Source organism: Brachycentrus maculatus, unplaced genomic scaffold (assembly GCF_059751285.1).
Source record: "Brachycentrus maculatus isolate JH-2025_06_01 unplaced genomic scaffold, ASM5975128v1 h1tg000144l, whole genome shotgun sequence".
NCBI lineage: Eukaryota > Metazoa > Arthropoda > Insecta > Trichoptera > Brachycentridae > Brachycentrus > Brachycentrus maculatus.
Genome location: NW_028280897.1, coordinates 2,633,263 through 2,651,105, shown reverse-complemented (window position 1 = coordinate 2,651,105; position 17,843 = coordinate 2,633,263). Strand labels below are relative to the sequence as shown.

At 32.8% G+C, this 17,843-nt stretch overlaps 1 protein-coding gene across 1 annotated transcript in view; it reads right to left on the bottom strand.

The window, feature by feature from the left end:
• Positions 1–2,907: 2,907 nt before the first annotated feature.
• Positions 2,908–17,843, bottom strand: part of LOC148308910 (discoidin domain-containing receptor tyrosine kinase B-like) — a 30,273-nt gene continuing 15,337 nt past the window's right edge. Inside the window, exons 2-6 of the mRNA XM_088260955.1 lie at positions 8,846–8,948; positions 7,365–7,596; positions 4,824–4,971; positions 4,009–4,167; positions 2,908–2,924 (exon numbers count right to left, since the gene is read on the bottom strand). Of these exons, the coding sequence (XP_088117081.1) occupies positions 2,908–2,924; positions 4,009–4,167; positions 4,824–4,971; positions 7,365–7,596; positions 8,846–8,948 (659 nt within the window). The remainder of the gene's footprint in view (positions 2,925–4,008; positions 4,168–4,823; positions 4,972–7,364; positions 7,597–8,845; positions 8,949–17,843) is intronic.

The following is a 17,843-nucleotide window of genomic DNA, read 5'->3' as shown; positions in this document are numbered from 1 at the left end:
GTTGATTTTCATGGAGAAATCGTTGTTCATGTAAGAATCACGGTTGAATAACGCGATGGATTTCCGCTTGTTGAATACCAAGATGAGTAAGAATATGACAAGCAGAATGAATATGGCCACTGCCAAAAATCCAATCACAAGCTGAGTATTCGTTTCTACAAAGAAGAAATTAGCATTAGATGGGATTTAAAATGTTCAAGAACCGGTTCGCCCTTTAGCTACTACCCCTACCCCCCCAATAAAAAAATATTTTTTTACATTTATTCATTTATTTGTTTTTATTCTGCACATAAACAGAATATTCTTATAACAGCTGAGAATGCTCCAAATGCTGAAGCGTATAAGTTTCACAACATTCTTTGTACTTAGTCAAAATAAAATATGGAACAAAGGCAAAATAAAGGAATGGGTAAATGATCAATAGTTAATTTTATGAAAATTGTAAAATGTTTATATTCTTAATTTTTTTATTTTTTTGTGTGTCTTTATTAGGTTAAAATCGTTAAAAGCAATAAAAAATTTATTAAAAAAGAACTCCACCGACAAGACACACAAGGTGGCTTGGTGGGTCTCTAACTAAACATGTATAAATTGTGATTTAAATAAATGTATACAAATAAAAAAAAAACAAAAAAAGTGCCATAACTTATCTGAATTTTTCCAGTATTTTTTTTCTTCATATTTTTAATATTTTTTTTCTCCTCGTGGGGTTCAAATATTTTTATTACCAAGTAAACCGAGTGTGCTCCGATACATGATATCAATCGGAATATTGTGTGACAACAAAGGGTTAAGAACCTGGGTTAAGCACCACTGCTTAAATATATATATTTTTTTTAAATAAAAAAAAATACAATGTATATAAATACCTGTGCCACTTTTTGCCCAATCTTTTTCTAACAACTTAAGTTCTAGAATATCTTCAAAATTCTTTTGCTCTGTTTCATCGGTCGAGTTACTTTCTACCAGTTCTGTAACAATGAAAATTTATCAAACATAAATTTTTATTTAATAAAAAAAATCAGGAGAGATTGTATTTAATATTGAGAAGTAAGGACTTCTTAAATCTCACGATGCCACTGAGTGAAAATGTCTTGATCGTTTGCTCAATAGATGAAGGTCATACATAATGATACCCAGTCTCTTTTTTAATTTTTGTTTTATTTGCCACCGAAATATAAAGATAAGTACAAAACATTTAGTGTAGACCTAGCAAATGAAAACGTATTTATGAGAGAAAGTGTGTAAAAACATGCGTGAAGTGTGTAAAAAAAAGAAATTTATAATTCCAAATTAGAACCACGATTATCAGAAGTATTAAATACTTCGTCAGTTATAAATTACTAGGTTAAACCATCAATGTGTTAATGTGGCTAATCTGGTTGAATGGTAAAGAAAGAAGGGAGATAGTACAGATTTCAAATATGTGTAATTTTACATGTGAAGCAATGAAAATATGTGTTACAAACAATTCAATCGAAATATTGAGAATTCTTTTAACAAAAAGTTATCTTGAAGCATGTGTTCATGTTAAGTAGAACAGATGGCGCTGCCATCGCATTGAAAAAAAAAACATTTTGAAAAACAATCTTCTTTCCCTTAGATTCTTACAAATCACGCGCGAAGTATTAGGAGATTAAATATTTTGAACAAAATACATATTTTTTTTATTAATTTAGATTAATATATCTTTGAGAAATGTGAAAGTTATATATTTATCGGTAGGCATTACATGTCAGAGGCTATTAGCGATGATGTGATGTGTAAAAAAGATAAAATCAACTTGCCTGAAGTGAAGTACACCTCGCTTAGCATGATCCATTCAGACTGAAAGTAGAGCCTGACGCGAACGTATTTGCAGATACGGCCTCCGCTGAAAGGGATAGAGATGTTCCTGGCGTTTTCATGCGTTCGGTCAGGTTGGTGAATGTAGATCACCGGATCCCCATTATAGAACTTGCCCCCAACACTAAAGTATACAACGGCAGTACGAAATATCTAGAAAAAGTAAAAAAAATGTAATGAAAAAAGAGAAAATGAGAATTTCAGTAAAATCTCGATTTAACCAGAGGCGTGCATTCTATGTAGACAGAAAATAATGCCTACCATGGATAACTCGCGTTCCGTATAGAAAAACGACTGGTGCCTTACCCTTACCCAACCCTGACTGTCTACTCTAAATTAAAAACTCTTTGCACGACATTGCATTTAACGGACCTCTACTTAACGAACTTCGGATATAACGTAAAAAATCCGGTCAAATTATTCGTCAGATAACGAAGTTCAGCTATGTATATTAAACGCATTTTAGTAATTTTAGAGAGTTGATTATATAATTAAAACAGCGATTTTAAAAAGTGCAAAGGAAACTTGATTTCTTAAAACTTGATTAAAATGATGCCAAATTTATCAAAACAAAACACAGAATTTAAAACGTAGTGGTATTTGCCATGTAGACTATGATTGAAAAATGGATAGATATTAATAACCACATAATGACTTATCAATTAAAAAAAAATTAAAAAAACTTTTTACTGATACCTAAAAATAGACAATTCAAGATGGATATGGATGTCAGGGTATTAAAAAGGCTTACAACCTGTCATAGAAGGTAAGTTAAAAAGCTTAGTGTTAAAATTAAAGAGTATGATTTTGGATATTAAAACGTTTGTAATATACGTCGAAATAAATTACCTGCACATTTCGACTGTAGTAGTTATTGGTGTAAAGGTCCACTTGAGTCATGTTCCGGATTCCGTCGAAATTGAAAGTGATTTCGAAATAATCAGAAGAAAACGACGAATTCCTCCACGCCACCCATCCACTGCCTGCAAATGAACGAATTTAAGGGTCTAATAATTCAAATAAAAGAAAACAAACGGGATGGAAGAACGGACATTAACACCTTCACCGCTGCTGGTCTCCTGTGATAAAAAATATAATTTGTTTCGATTATGCGAACCGTCGATGTTGCGTACCTCGAATTTAAAAGTTTCCTACTTTTTAGGTGAAACTCTTAGACAGCAATTCAATAATTGATAATTGGACAATAATTGAGAGTGAAATTTCAAGGACGAGTCACGCTTTTGAAGCATACTTCGTTTCATGAGAGCGAAGAAAGATATAACGTAGAGAGAAGGAGAAAGAGAGATATGCATTCCGACGTCACGGGAGTGGAGCAAGACAGCGACGTATATAAAACGATACAAAGCAATAAAAATCTTATTCTTTTGATTTTTAGCGACACTATCTAAGTGTCGCACATGCATGCTTTGTTCTACAACGTACAAGTCAGACGTGATATATAAACAACTTAGGTATCACGTGTTTTGTAAGTTACATTTATTATTGTGTTTGAACGAACCCGACCATCAACAACTTTATTCGTAACAACGAAAGATGCAATTTTTTCTCGTTATCTCGAAAATATCGAATCGCGGAGATGTTTTTTAACTACCACAAACTATTCATATCAGTTTTGCCAATTTAACACTGCCTTAATTCTTAAGATTTTTTAAAAATAAAGCTACAGTTTGAAAAATATTTATTAAATATGATCCGGATCGGTTTGAAGTAGAATGCTACAGCGAGTGTTTTGCCTACTATTTTCACCGTGAATTACATGAAATTGTAGTAACTTTAAACAAAAACAGTAAAATCACTCACCAATAGGAAGAGGCTTTAAAATTCAAAGTTAGAGCCTAAGTAAGAACGTGATAAGCGGTGATGGATAAGCCGTTAGATAGATATAAAAATCACTTGGACGTTAGGTCATTAAATAAAGCGTAGAATGAGTAGATTTAGATATCGATACAGCATCAAACCAACTCATCGTTTGCATATATGTCAATATGATCAAAACAAACATACATACACATTCAGGTATAAGAAAATCGCAAGTACATAAGATATTGAAATTGCAGCAATGGGCGCAGATTGTATATAGGGACGCACGCTATGGCAGTACAGGAATATATACATATAGCGCTACTGAGGAGTACATCTTACCTCTAGCATAGCCAATGTCGATCAGGAAGAAGTCGGCTCCTACTTGCCCGTCTGTGAGACGTCCCAAACCCCCTTCCCCGCCCATCCCGTCGTATTCCCGGTCAGTGTGGTCTCCCAGATCCGCAGAACTCGGAGGAGCTGAGTAGCTGACCACGCCGTCTGAAACGTGGTTCTAATGTAGCGGTCTATGAGACACCCTGACTTCAAAGACAAAGAAAGGTAAAAAGGTATTTAAACGTTTATTTGTTGAAGTGAAACTTTTTGGGCAAATTGACCTAGATCAAACAAAAACGTGAAACGCTTCCCCTTTTCAGAATTCAACAGAATTTCAGAATTCGACTTTTACGAAGGAAAGAGTCGATGAATCGTTTCCACTCTCTCACATTTCGCATAAATATCACCTATTTCAGTACTTGAAAGTCCATTGCATTGGCTTCATGTACATTTATATTCATATATTTTGATGACATATGTAGATTTGTATTAATTTTTAAAACCTAATTTTTTAATAATGTGAAAGTTATTGAATTTTTTTAAAAACCATTGTATCATAATTAATGTATCCGATTCGATTATATCAATTTGTTTTTCAAAAAATAGTGACATTTGTTGGGATTTACAGTAAGCATTGCATTACCAGAATACTACAAGCGTTCATTTCACATTTTTGTCTGATCAGGCTAATGTATTCTACCACTCCTGAAAAGGTTTTTCTTCAAGATACGTTTTTCAATATACGCGATTTTCTCAGTTTTGATACCCTTTCAACTTTTGTCGTCTAAAGTAGAATATAATGAAAATAAGTGTAATCTTACCGTCATCGTCGCAACCGTAATACTCCAGCCTGAGGCAGATAGTCCTGAGACGTAAGCTGTAAGGGAAAAGTCGGATGTTGGTAGCGTGGACCGGTGGCGTGAAGCTGTGCTGGACCACGCTCAGAGTATCCGAGTTGCCGGTGAAGACCTGTAACCATTTGGACTAGTTATATGCAGAGTAAATGATTTTGGAATACTCTCCTTATCTTTTCTTGAATGTTTATAAAAAACTTTATAAAATAAAACAACTTTGTTTTAACCACTCTTTATTGGTCTTAACCTTGTTATCCTTAGGGTTTATGTACTAATTCTAAAACATTGAAATACTCATAGTTAGTTTATAGTTAATTACCCTTCCCTTACGATACCAAAAACTTCCAGGCACTCCGTACACCATATGAAAATGTGATTTAGAAAAACTCTCCATATCATTCATCGTTCACTTGGTGTAATACCACTTAAAACATTTTTAATACCACTTAAAACTTTAAAACAAAGTGAACCACGAATGATAAGGAGAATGTTATATTACAATACCTTTAAAATAAGATTTTTGGCCTAGATTCCAAACATGCAGTTAATTTAGTTTTGCAGTTAATATTTCTAGAAAATATTTGGAAATCGATTGTTTTTTATTTATAAAAAATTAAAGAATGTAAAAATATATAAAGACATGTTAAAAAATGAAAATAATTATGAACGTAACATAACTTAAAAGACCATTAGAAATAGCATTCTCATTTAGTTTAAAGATCATATTTTTTTTTGAATCTAGGCCCAATACCCTATACCCAATGTATGGTAATAAAGCATGGAGTTGGCAGAAGCAGGATGTGTAGCAAAACGACGTATAATTGATATTCGAATGGCGAAATTAGGAAATAATGCAATGCTGAGATAAGTATTATCAATAAAATTAATAATGATTTTGGACACGTGGATCAAATGAGTGAGGTAAAAATGAAAGGTTTGAAGAAGAAATAATAAATGCAACCTAAATTAAAAAAATCACACAGTTGTAACTCAATGTTTAAAAATACCATTCGAATGTAGGAAAAAGGAGCAGAGGAAGACAGAAAAAAACTTGGCACCATCAGGTATGCCAAATACTTGAAAGAGTTGAAATAATCGGCGGGTTTGTATGAAGAGATGTATGAACGTGGAAGAGGCGAAGAATGTTTGCAAAGACACGGTGCTTAGTTAGTTTTTTAACAAAATGTTTAAATCTCAAGCCGCCGAGGCTTGAGATTTATACGAGGGCCAAAAGTTGTATGGAATAATAAAAAAAAATCTTTATGTGCAATCCGAAATGCAATTTTTTATACCCCTTTGTCAATGATAAGACAAAGGGGTATAAAAAGAATGTTTAGAATGACAGAGTTGTGTGGCATTCTATTCTCTCTGCCTACCTCTACGGGGAAGCAGCGTGATGGCCAGTTAAAAATACCTTGAGAATAATAAAATGAGATTGTTAATTAGTTAGGTTAGGTTAGGTAAGGTTAAGTTTAAGTTAGGTTAGGTAAGGTTATGAAAGGTAAATTAGTTTTTTTTGACATCTCATCAAAGATGAAGAAGAATATGGAAGTCTGGGCATTTACGGGGCTGACGACCGTCATAGGCTGGTTTAAGTGATCCTTTTACACACATATAACATTCACCAATTCTACCCATTATTGACAACCACACTACTCTTCTTGGAAGTTCAATATATATGAATCAATTTTGAAACATTGTTCTTGAATCACTAGACTTCACTAGAGACATATTTTGGTGAGATGAAAAGCAGCTTTTTCTTTGAGCAGAAACTCTTTTATTAGTACTTATGTGAGGTCCGAATCCTGGATTATAATCGCATACATGAGAAACGCCAGAAAATAACATTTTTATTTTTTTTATTTTATTTATTGATTTGGCGTTTAATTTGCAGAACTCCATTTTGATTTATGTATTAATTTTAAATCAAACACAGATTTTTTGAGTCTACCAAGTTGTATTTTATAAATAAAAATTTATACTGTGACAATTGTTTCGCCTTATTAGGGCATAATCAAACGAAAGTGAAGATCAAATGGACTACGGTCCTTATGTAGCTATACAATTCTAAGTGACAGTTTTAACACGTGCAGCAATAATTTATGGGAGACAACAGTAGCTAATGGGGGATGTATATAAATACAATTTTTAATGTGTTTTTTGTTAGTAAAATACAACTAAGTAGACTCAAAAAATCTGCGTTTGATTTAAAATTAATACATTTATTATTTTAGCTTACAATTTGACCAGATAATTTATTAACATATTAAGTAAATTAGTTGGTTATTCAAAGGGCCCGGTACTCACCATCTTGAATTGTTGGGTAATTTATCCAAAATAAAACAAGGTTTTTGTTGGATTGAATTCTACATTTATTTATGTATATCTGAATACGCGTTTCGTCTTCTTAGGATATTATCAAACAATATTTCGGATATATTACCCAACGATTCAATATGGAATTCTACCAACTGTCTGCAGTTACAATAAATAAATAAAAAAACTCACCATCTTCCCGTCCCAGCGGTGGTAGGTGCGCCACTGGCCGATGGAGCTGCGCCAGTACTCGATGGTGTACTCCTCGGCGTACTCCACGCCCCGGCCGCCGCCGTGCCGGCCCTGCGTGGCCACGGCCGTGACCAGCCGCGGGCCGCCGAAGGCCACCTCGATGTACTCGCGACTGCCCTCCTCCACCTGGCCCTTGGGGCACCAGCCGCCCCCCAGGTGCTCTTTGTTCAGCCTGGGAACAATCATGATACTCAATAGAAATAGAAAACGTCAACCTTTTTTTAGATGGGAATTGCATTTATTATTTACCTTGCTTATTATTCAGAGTACCTGTACAATCTTTATTCAGAGTACTTCGGCTGTCCAAACTCAAAACACAGTAAGTAACACTTTTTGAAGTACGTTTTTATTAACATTTTTGGAATAAGTAGATTCTACTTAGTTCAAAAATGCAAAAAAAAACGTACTACAAAAAAAGTCCCTTACTGTGTTTTAAGTTTGGACAGCCGACTTGTCCTTCGAACTAATTATGTACGGAGTTCACCTATGTTTCGAATGGCTACTGTGTACAACTCATGTTTTAGCCAAGTTGACATTTTCAATTTACGGAAAATCTGTGTTTAAAGTCGAATGGTGAGCATATTGTCCTCTTAGGATCTTTAAAAACTATGCTTCTCTGCATTGTATGTATGTCCTACTAGTATCAACATCTCACACATACACACACACTTCACACATGCACATTTTCTCTCATAAATACGTGTTCATTTGCTAGATCTACACTAAATACTTTGTACTAATCTTAATTTCTCTGTGGTCAACTATAATTGGCTTGTTTTATGTATATCTTTTAATGTTCTGTTTTACAAATGCTGCTGTTGCTAACCCGAATAATAAAATGAAAATAATAATATTGTACACATTAAGTGGATTTTTGTTTCTTCTAAGTAATTCAAAACGTTTTTACTTGAATCTGTGTTGGGAACAGAAGGGATAATCTAGTGAAATATGAAGCTTTCTTAGACTTAGTTGATGAAATAAAATTGCTTTGCAAGAGAAGTCTGTCAGGAAGCCTAGACGTTTCTGTATCAGATCCGGTTGTAAGAACTTAATGTTACAATCAATGCTTACTTTGCGATTGAATTCGAAATTTCGTTTTCTCAATATTTGAATAGTATTTTGAATGTTATCTTTTAACGTTGTCGACATCCAAATATCACAAAAATGCTCAAATAAAATTCCGGCAATCACGTCTAAAACCGCTTATGCACTACACGGAATTTCACCGTCCGGCAGTCCGGTTAGCTTGATCGAATTTACGCGCAACGTGTTCACGCACCGATCCGAAGAAAGATGGACAAAAGCACAAGCCAATCTAAGCCAATCATCCGTTTTATATGCTTACTGACGTGCCGGACGGTAAAAGTCCGTGTATTGCACAAACGCCCTAAGTGTATAAAATAAATGCGTCATCATAGTACCTGGCAGTGTGTGGTCCAACGTTAGAAACATAAGATGAAGAAGCTGTGAGAGACTGGTCACCAATTTCTCCCGATTCGACTCCCAGTGGCGATGCGCAAGATTCTGGAATAATAAAAAAATCATACAAAAATACAATAACAAAGAGCAGGCATATAATTAAAAAAAACTATATATTTCTTGAATGTTTTTCTCAAATACTTTGTGGCTCATTTTATAAACTTTATAAAATTAAATAACTTTTTTTAAACACTTTTTTATTATAATTACACTTTAACCTACCGGTTTCGACAAGAACCTTGTCATCATCAGGGTTTATTAAATTCTAAAACATTCAACTATAAAGTCTTATATCACCGTGAGAATAGTAATTTTGGATAACTTATTAAGTGGAATTAATTTCCTCTCCTTGTAAAAAATGTACCTTCTCTGATAACTTTTAAGAAACGTCTGAGACACTTCTATCTATCATTAGAATCCTAACTGTCCATTAAACCTCATCCCTAAACTTTTCCCTCTGCCTCCTACCCTAAACACCATTTTTCGGTCGCCTTCCTTATTATCACCAATATGTAATTTCCATAAATATTCAATATAATATAAAGTTCATTAAAATAATATCTTCATTATTATGTCGGGTTGCGGTCCCGTGGTTAGTGTCGCGGACTCTTAAGTCACTCTACCACAATTTGATACCTATTTCTAATAATGAGCCGCTCAGGCTCACAGAAATATAAATAAATTGAAATATTTGTGTAGTTAATAACTACACAAACCACAAAAAAAAAAATTTAAAAAAATATTTTTTTTGACATTTCATCAAAGATGAAGAAGAATATGGAAGTCTGGGCATTTATGGGGCTGACGACCGTCATAGACTGGTTTAAGTGATCACTTTACACACGTGTAACATTCACCAATTCTACCCATTATTGACAACCTCACTACTCAAATTCTTGGAATATTTGGACAAAATGTTGTAAAAAAAATTAAATTGATTATTTCTTATGTTCAAGCACTATCTACCCTCTGATTGCAAACAGCTACATCTACAGCTACAGCTACACTACAGCTACATCAAACGTTTTGACCAATATCACTAGTCTGATTTTGGTTGGATGGAAGATATTACTTTTTAGCAATAAGCCCGCCAATGTACATATTTGTTTTCTGAACATGAAGTTTAAATAAATAAATACAGTGGAATTTTCATAAAATATTAACTCGAGGACGATCGATGTTTCAAATTAAAACGGTCTCTACCAAATAAAAAACTTACTTAACCCTTTCAATACTGTAGGGGCATATTGTCCCAGAGAATTTCTAATAATTACTAAAAAAAAAAATAATGCCTACCAAAAATTGATTACTAAAATAAATCCCATTGAAAAATAATGCTTACATTCCCAAAAATTCATTGGAATCTGGGATTTTAGTACTGTACGGTCGTAGGCTCATAAAAAGTCCAAACTTGTCTGTCTGCTTTGTTGCTGTCTATTTTTTTATTTTCTAAAAAATTTGGTCAGTCTAGATGTTGCTGACAAACAGTAGACACGTGTCACGCTTATTACTAACTGTGTTTTTATATGTGCTGTGCTCGGAATTGCCAAGTAAGCTTTTTATAATTTTATTTTACGTATTTAGTGTACAGCAATAGTTTTTATGAGTTTTATGAGTGCAACATATATTTTATATGCTCCGCTATTTTGATATCGTAAAATACTGTTGGGACGCATACGACCCACTAACTAATACTACTGGGATAATATGTCTCAATTATTATTTTGACATAATCAATATAAATATCATCATTTATTTAAATATTTGTTTTCTCGTCAAACTAAATTAGCAATAAATATTCTGTGCTATAAATATAACATGAATTATGAAAATAATAAAAAAATCGTATCGAAAGGGTTAAATCAAAGATCACAAGAAGAAAGGAGCTTGTATTTCAATGACACCCTTTTTTTAGACACATGCAAGATCATTGGATTATTTAACATACACGTAATCTCATCTGCTATCGCTTCTTCAAATGGTAAAAGCTTTCTCAAACCAATCATAGATGACTCCTTAGGATGAACATAAATATAAAATTTCGTGAGACTTGTGAAATATGTATGAGTTCCAAAATTTTTATTTGTGTGGTTGTCAGTCATGGTAAAATGGTGAATGTTACACGGATGTAAAGTTATCTCTAAACCAGCCTATGACCCGTCATAAGTCATGTAAATATCTAGAATTCCATATGCTTCTTAAACCATGTTTAAAATAGCTCCTTAGTGCAGAAACTGAGATGTGTGAACAAGGATTTAGACACACTTAAAGATATTGTGATTAAAATAACTCAATTCTTTCATTCAAACCCTCACTTGCACCCAATGGTGCATAGGGCACTGCATCATGTATTATTTTGATCGTTAACACATGAAAAAAAGGTGATCAGACTTCCCCTTCAGATACCAGTCTAGGATTATATTTAATAAATATTAGAATGGAAAAATTACTAATATTTTTTTGACCCCCCCCCCTCCGGGATTCGAACCCAGGACCTCTAGTAAGGTAGCTGATTACACTACGGAAGTGGACTTAAAATAACTGGTAATTCTATGTAATTATATATGTTAGTTGGTCTACCCTTAAAGTTTTTTTTTTACAATATTACAATTATGCAAACTTAGGTGACACAATTAATGACTCGATGTTTGAATAGGAAACCAAAGCGCGTTATTTAAAAGGGTCGATCCGGTCTAAAATTTCACACATATCATGGAATATTATCAAATAAACCATAGATTCGTGCAAAGATTGCGGCCAATACTTTCCAAAATTCGAGTTCTAATATTCAGAGCCACCTGCGTGTAAGAGAACGCGGTTTGCAGAAATTAGCGTCGATAAATAAAATTAATAATTCTTATATACGACTGCCAACGAATGACATTTAACCCTTCGCTACCTCGTACTTAAACAAAACTGTGAACTATATACAATATTATCTATATCAGGCATGGGCAACCATTCCACCAAAATTAAAACCAAATTATCATTCTGTCTCCGAGTCGAGGGTCGAACCAACTAATTTAACATTAGGTAATATTAAATTTGAAAAAAAACACTTTTTATTGATTGATTTGGCAGTCATTATGTGATCAAATGAATACATTTTTAATTTAAGCTTTACTTCCTAAATACCACTATTTCTTAAAATGCATAGTGACACGTGTCTCGATGCATTCCGCATCATTTTCAAACACTGTATGGGGAAAATGATTTTAAGAAATAGTGGTATTTCTTAAGCAAAACTTAAATTAAAAATGGATGGATATTACCACAAGGTGATTGTCGAATCAATTAATACACAAAAAATAAAGCCACTTGAGACCTACCCAAACTCCTTTGCCTCACCTACTTAAGTAGATAGTGTTTTAGTATTAATCAGTCTTGATAAAGAAGCGGTTAGCCTCGAAATCGGTAGACATTATAATTAAGTTATAACGAAATATTTATAGTGATTTTAAAACAAACATTTTAATTCCAAAAAAAATAGATTAAAAATCACTTATATTTATTTTAAACCCTCTGGGACTGCAACCCGAGACCTCTGGCACAGTAGACAAACGTGGACATACTAAGTTAACTTTTTTTTCACTGTCTTATTTTTATATGCATATATGAGATATTTATGTAGGTAATATAATAAAATTCATTAAAAACGTTCACCGCCAAAAAACATTCAGTTTCATCGTACTAGGGGCAAGATGAAATACAATACAATTCGTTGTGCGAATCTCATAATAGACGAACACAAAGTTCATTGTAAGCAGTGTTCGTTGTGCGAGTCATTCGTTCTTTGAGTCATCACTGTAGCGCGATAATGGTGATATAAAAGGTTATTTTTATCTGTTTTCGTCAAAAAGCTGTCGGAAAATTTGGTTGGCATTTTTCGTACTAGTCGGAATTTTCATTTCACCCTCTGAACTGTCACGTATCGAGGGCAGCGCATGACGTAGTTCTACGTTCAAAATACACAACCCTGCCATGCGCTTATGACTTTTAAAAGCAAAATAAAACGATCTCACAAAAACGAATTGTACGAAAGAAATTAATTTAAAAGTCAGAACATCTGTGGTTTCAAATAATTAAAGCGCCTTGATTAAGCTCCATTTAAATTTGTAATTAAATTATCGCGGAAAATAATGAGAAAAGTGAAATTTTAAGAGAAAAATTTGAGAAAGAAATCAAAGCTCGATTTGATATTTCTTTGACCCCTTCCGCACTCTAACAGAGATAGAATATAATCTCACTCACTCAGATAGTGTATATGGCTCTTCGACGGATTGAATCTGTGTTAACTTGATCGCTTACTTCATGAAACCAAGATTCTCGAATAAAGAAGTAGAACATATTTGACTTATTTTTTTTTTGAAAATGTTAGTAATATTAATATATAACTATTCACCGAGACTTTTATGTCTACCGGTTACGAGACGTACCCGTCTCTTCGTCAGGACAATCACTACCACAGCATGCAAACAATTGTTTACCAACCACAAAGTAAATGCTTTAAATATTAATAAAATTGAGAATAATATATTTGACAATCAGATAAAACCACAGTATAAAAAGGATAAAGTGAAAGTTTAAAAAAATTAAAAATTAAAATATGTTAGTAATGTAAAATTAAATGTTAGTAGTATTAAACCATTCACCGAGATTTTTTGTTTACTGGTTTCATATCGACCCCTGACCGGATCACTTTCAAGTATTTGAAATACTTGATCATGACGTTGACGTTTGATCAAGTTTTCCTCGTTCTTCCTCTGTTTCTATTACCAACCAAATTTGCCTCATAAATTTCTTTAAACTATCCTTTCTTCATTCATACATTCCACATGTCTAAACCATCTCAACACACCTTTCTTAATTTCATTAATTCTTAATTTTATCGATGATACTTCTCTCAGCCTCGCATTCTTGCTTTATATCACCATTCGAACATCTATCATACAACGTTTTGCCGCATATTCGTCTGAGAGACTATATTCAATCTTCCGTACACTTCACTTCCGTACATTGCTTTATTAATTTCTAAAATCTCAAAATAATGTTATGAATTTCATTTTTTATTAGAAGTTGATATTTTTAATGCCATTTTCTCGACCAAACAATTTTCCAAATCCATTGTTGTGACTAAACATATTCTTGCATTAAGCTCTTCATACATTATAAGCAAAAACCTGGCAACCAATTAATTTAATAATTCATTACTACCGATAAACTTTCGGGAACAAATGTAATTATAGAATAATTAATTTTCAACTTGTTCGCTGATAAAATACTCTGAAATTTGCTGTGCAACACACTCCTTGTGCTTGGCTCGATATAAAGATTTTCCTTAAGCTTCGTTCGGTAAATAATTGAATAAAGACTTCCTCGAGATGAGAACAATTAATAATTCAGTGCCAGCCAATAATTTACCTCGGCTTTTATCACATTAAATATTGAATCAATGAGCCGTTATGCCAGGAAACCAGCTCGTCGAGGATTTTAAACGCTTACTTCACTATGTACTTCGAAAGCTTTTGGGACTTGCAAGCACCGCATTCGACAGTATGAAGGCTGTCTAGAATCAGAGGTGATCTGGAGAAAACCGAATGCCGCTAACTCAATACCTGCTTATACCTTTTCTCCTATACGGCTATGAAAACGGAGGGCGGTAAGATCCAGACAAATGATGTGGAATCAGTAGATCAGTTAGCCCAAGTGATCCCCTCATTTAGGCCGTGTGACTATGGTGTTTAAATCGAATAATGGCCCATGTAATCTTGGGCAATATATATATATATATATATATATATATATATATATATATATATATATATATATATATATATATATATATATATATATATATATATATATATATATATACATTTAACATTATTTTCTAAACACATAAAAGATGTCCATCAAAGGATATATACAACTTCCAAAATTTGAGTAGTGTGGTTATAAATCATGGGTAGAATGGTAAATGATACAAGGTGATCACTTAAACCAGTTTATGACAGGCCGCTAGCTCAGTAAGTACCCAGACTTTAATATTAAATTACGAGAGAACATGGTTTGTCGACGGTAATGCCTGATCTGATTGTAGACTGACCTTTGTTAGTATTCAAATTTTACTTAATTTTTTCATTAAAAAAATCCTATTGAATTTGATGTTGAAATCACCACTCAAAATTATTGGCTTTTTTAAAACCCCTTGTTAGATATTTGAAATTGGAGTTGTAACGTTGATAGAATTTTATTATTTTAAAACCATTTTAATAAATATATACAATACGCTATTTTTTAGAGTACCGATACATTACGTCGATATTGAATGTCAGCCCTTTAAAATATAAAGGAATAGTCTTTTGTATGTATTTCGTCAAAATGAAAACACGACAGATAACAAACTGATATTGGCAGGTATTGCAAAGAATATGTTTTCTTAATATTTTCATTTCAATAAATTGAATTCGCAATTGAGCGATTTCGTAAAGGAGAAAACAATGATATCTTGTTTCATCTAAACTTTGTTAGAAATCATTATATATAATATATTAATTTTAATATAAGGTAATTATGAACAAACAATCGGTTGATGCGATAATTTATATATTTATATTATTTTTTGACATCTCATCAAAGATGAAGAAGAATATGGAAGTCTGGGCATTTACGGGGCTTACGACCGTCATAGGCTGGTTTAAGTGATCACTTTACACACGTGTAACATTCACCAATTCTACCCATTATTGACAACCACACTACTCAAATTCTTGGAAGTTCTATATATATGAACCAATTTAGAAACCTTGTTCATGAATCACTAGAACTTCACTAGAGACATCTATTGGTGAGATGTAAAGAAGCTTTTTATTAAGCAGAAACTCTTATATTAATGTTACACGTGTGTAAAGTGATCACTTAAACCAGCCTATGACGGTCGTAAGCCCCGTAAATGCCCAGACTTCCATATTCTTCTTCATCTTTGATGAGATGTCAAAAAATAATATGAAAATAACTCCTGTAATTGGAGATAATCCAGATTTTGTGAACAAGTATTTGGACACACTCAAAATGTTGTAAATATATATTTATGTATAAAAAAACTAACTAACTAATGAGCCAAACACTTTAACCACGCATTCTTCTTCTCTTTCACTATTTCTTTGACATCATCTCCCACCACGCATCGCCCTTTTTTCTTCCTTGTATATATATATATATATATATATATATATATATATATATATTTATTCATATATATATATATATATGTATATATATATACATATATTTACACATATATATATATATATATATATATATATATATATATATATATATATATACATATATATATACATATATTTACATATATATACATATATTTACATATATATATACATATATATATATATATATATATATATATATATATATATATATATATATATATATATATATATATATATATATATATATATATATATATATATATATATATATATATGTATATGTATAATAAAAAGGCAGAAACAAGGCGATTGAGATGGTATGGGCACATATGACGTAGAGAACCTGGCATATTGTGAACCAGGTATTCGGTATGAATCTTCCTCTGAAGGAATACCAAACAAAAAATAATGGTACAGAAAGATAACATGATTCGAAGGCATGGTTCAAAATTCAGTCTGTTCCCAGCATTCACTCTGCTTTCATTATCATTTACCTTAGAAAACATATTTTCATCCCTAGAAAACCTTTCTAATAAACGAAATCATCTATCAATTGTTTCAATCGTTAAAAAAAAATACTGTGGTTGTGTATAACTTTCATGACAGCTGAAATTCGTGAATTCGGCAACAAGCCATTAATTTATACGCCATTTTAAGGAAATGGTAAAGTACCTCCATTCTCCACGTCTCTTTGTGCCATATGAAACTTGGTAAATTAAATAGTGAATTTCAACATCTGGGCGCCGTGTGAGATCGGTAAATAAGCGAGAATGGTTAACGATATGGGTTCAATTCATTGTGTTGCGCGACGTTCAATAATTACAATTTTAAGTAGTATTGTCGATTCCGCCGGCTGGAAAGTTAGATTACAATATTAAAGCGTTTCTCCCGGTGGGTTCGGGGCGAGTCCTAAGTCTACTAGGGCCTTATAATATTATATAAGGTTTATCCGAGCTGGAGAGCCGAGGCTGTGCAATCCGTAGAGCCATAATAATTGTTGTAGCACGGAGCTGAGCTCATGAATTATGATTAAGGTTCTGTATGCGAGGGTCGGTCCCTGGCTATGGGTATGGACTGGGGCGGTACTCGGTGCCCGTATCCATAGACAGGTACACTACACGCAGGGCTGCCACACGCCAAACGCATTCCAGCGATAAATGATGCGGAACGCATCCAAACATGTGTTACAATAGATTTTAATAAGTGGTTAATAGTAAAACCAATTAAAACATATTATTTTTTAATAAAACATATTATCACTTAAACCAGCCTACGACGGTCGTCAACCCCGTAAATACCCAGACTTCCATATTCTTTGACACACTCAAAATGTTGTAAATTAAAGCATAAATAAAAAAATGAAAACCAACATAAAATATTCAAATTTATAGATAAAACTCAACTTTACTTTATTCGACCAATTATATTTCTACTTTATTGAATTGAATTTTACTTAAATACCCACCAGTATTGTACCCCTAGACATGATAATATTTAATAATAGCAATTATTGTTAGTATTATATGTAGGGACATTTAGTAAATATTTTTAGTCTGTGTTTGATAATGTCTTAATAAGACGAAACTTGTCACATATTATCATATATATGGAAATACAAGTAGATTTCAATCCAATAACCGTGTTTTATTTTAGAAATATTATACAACAATTTTTAAATGAAATTCTACCAACTGCCTGCACGGCTGTC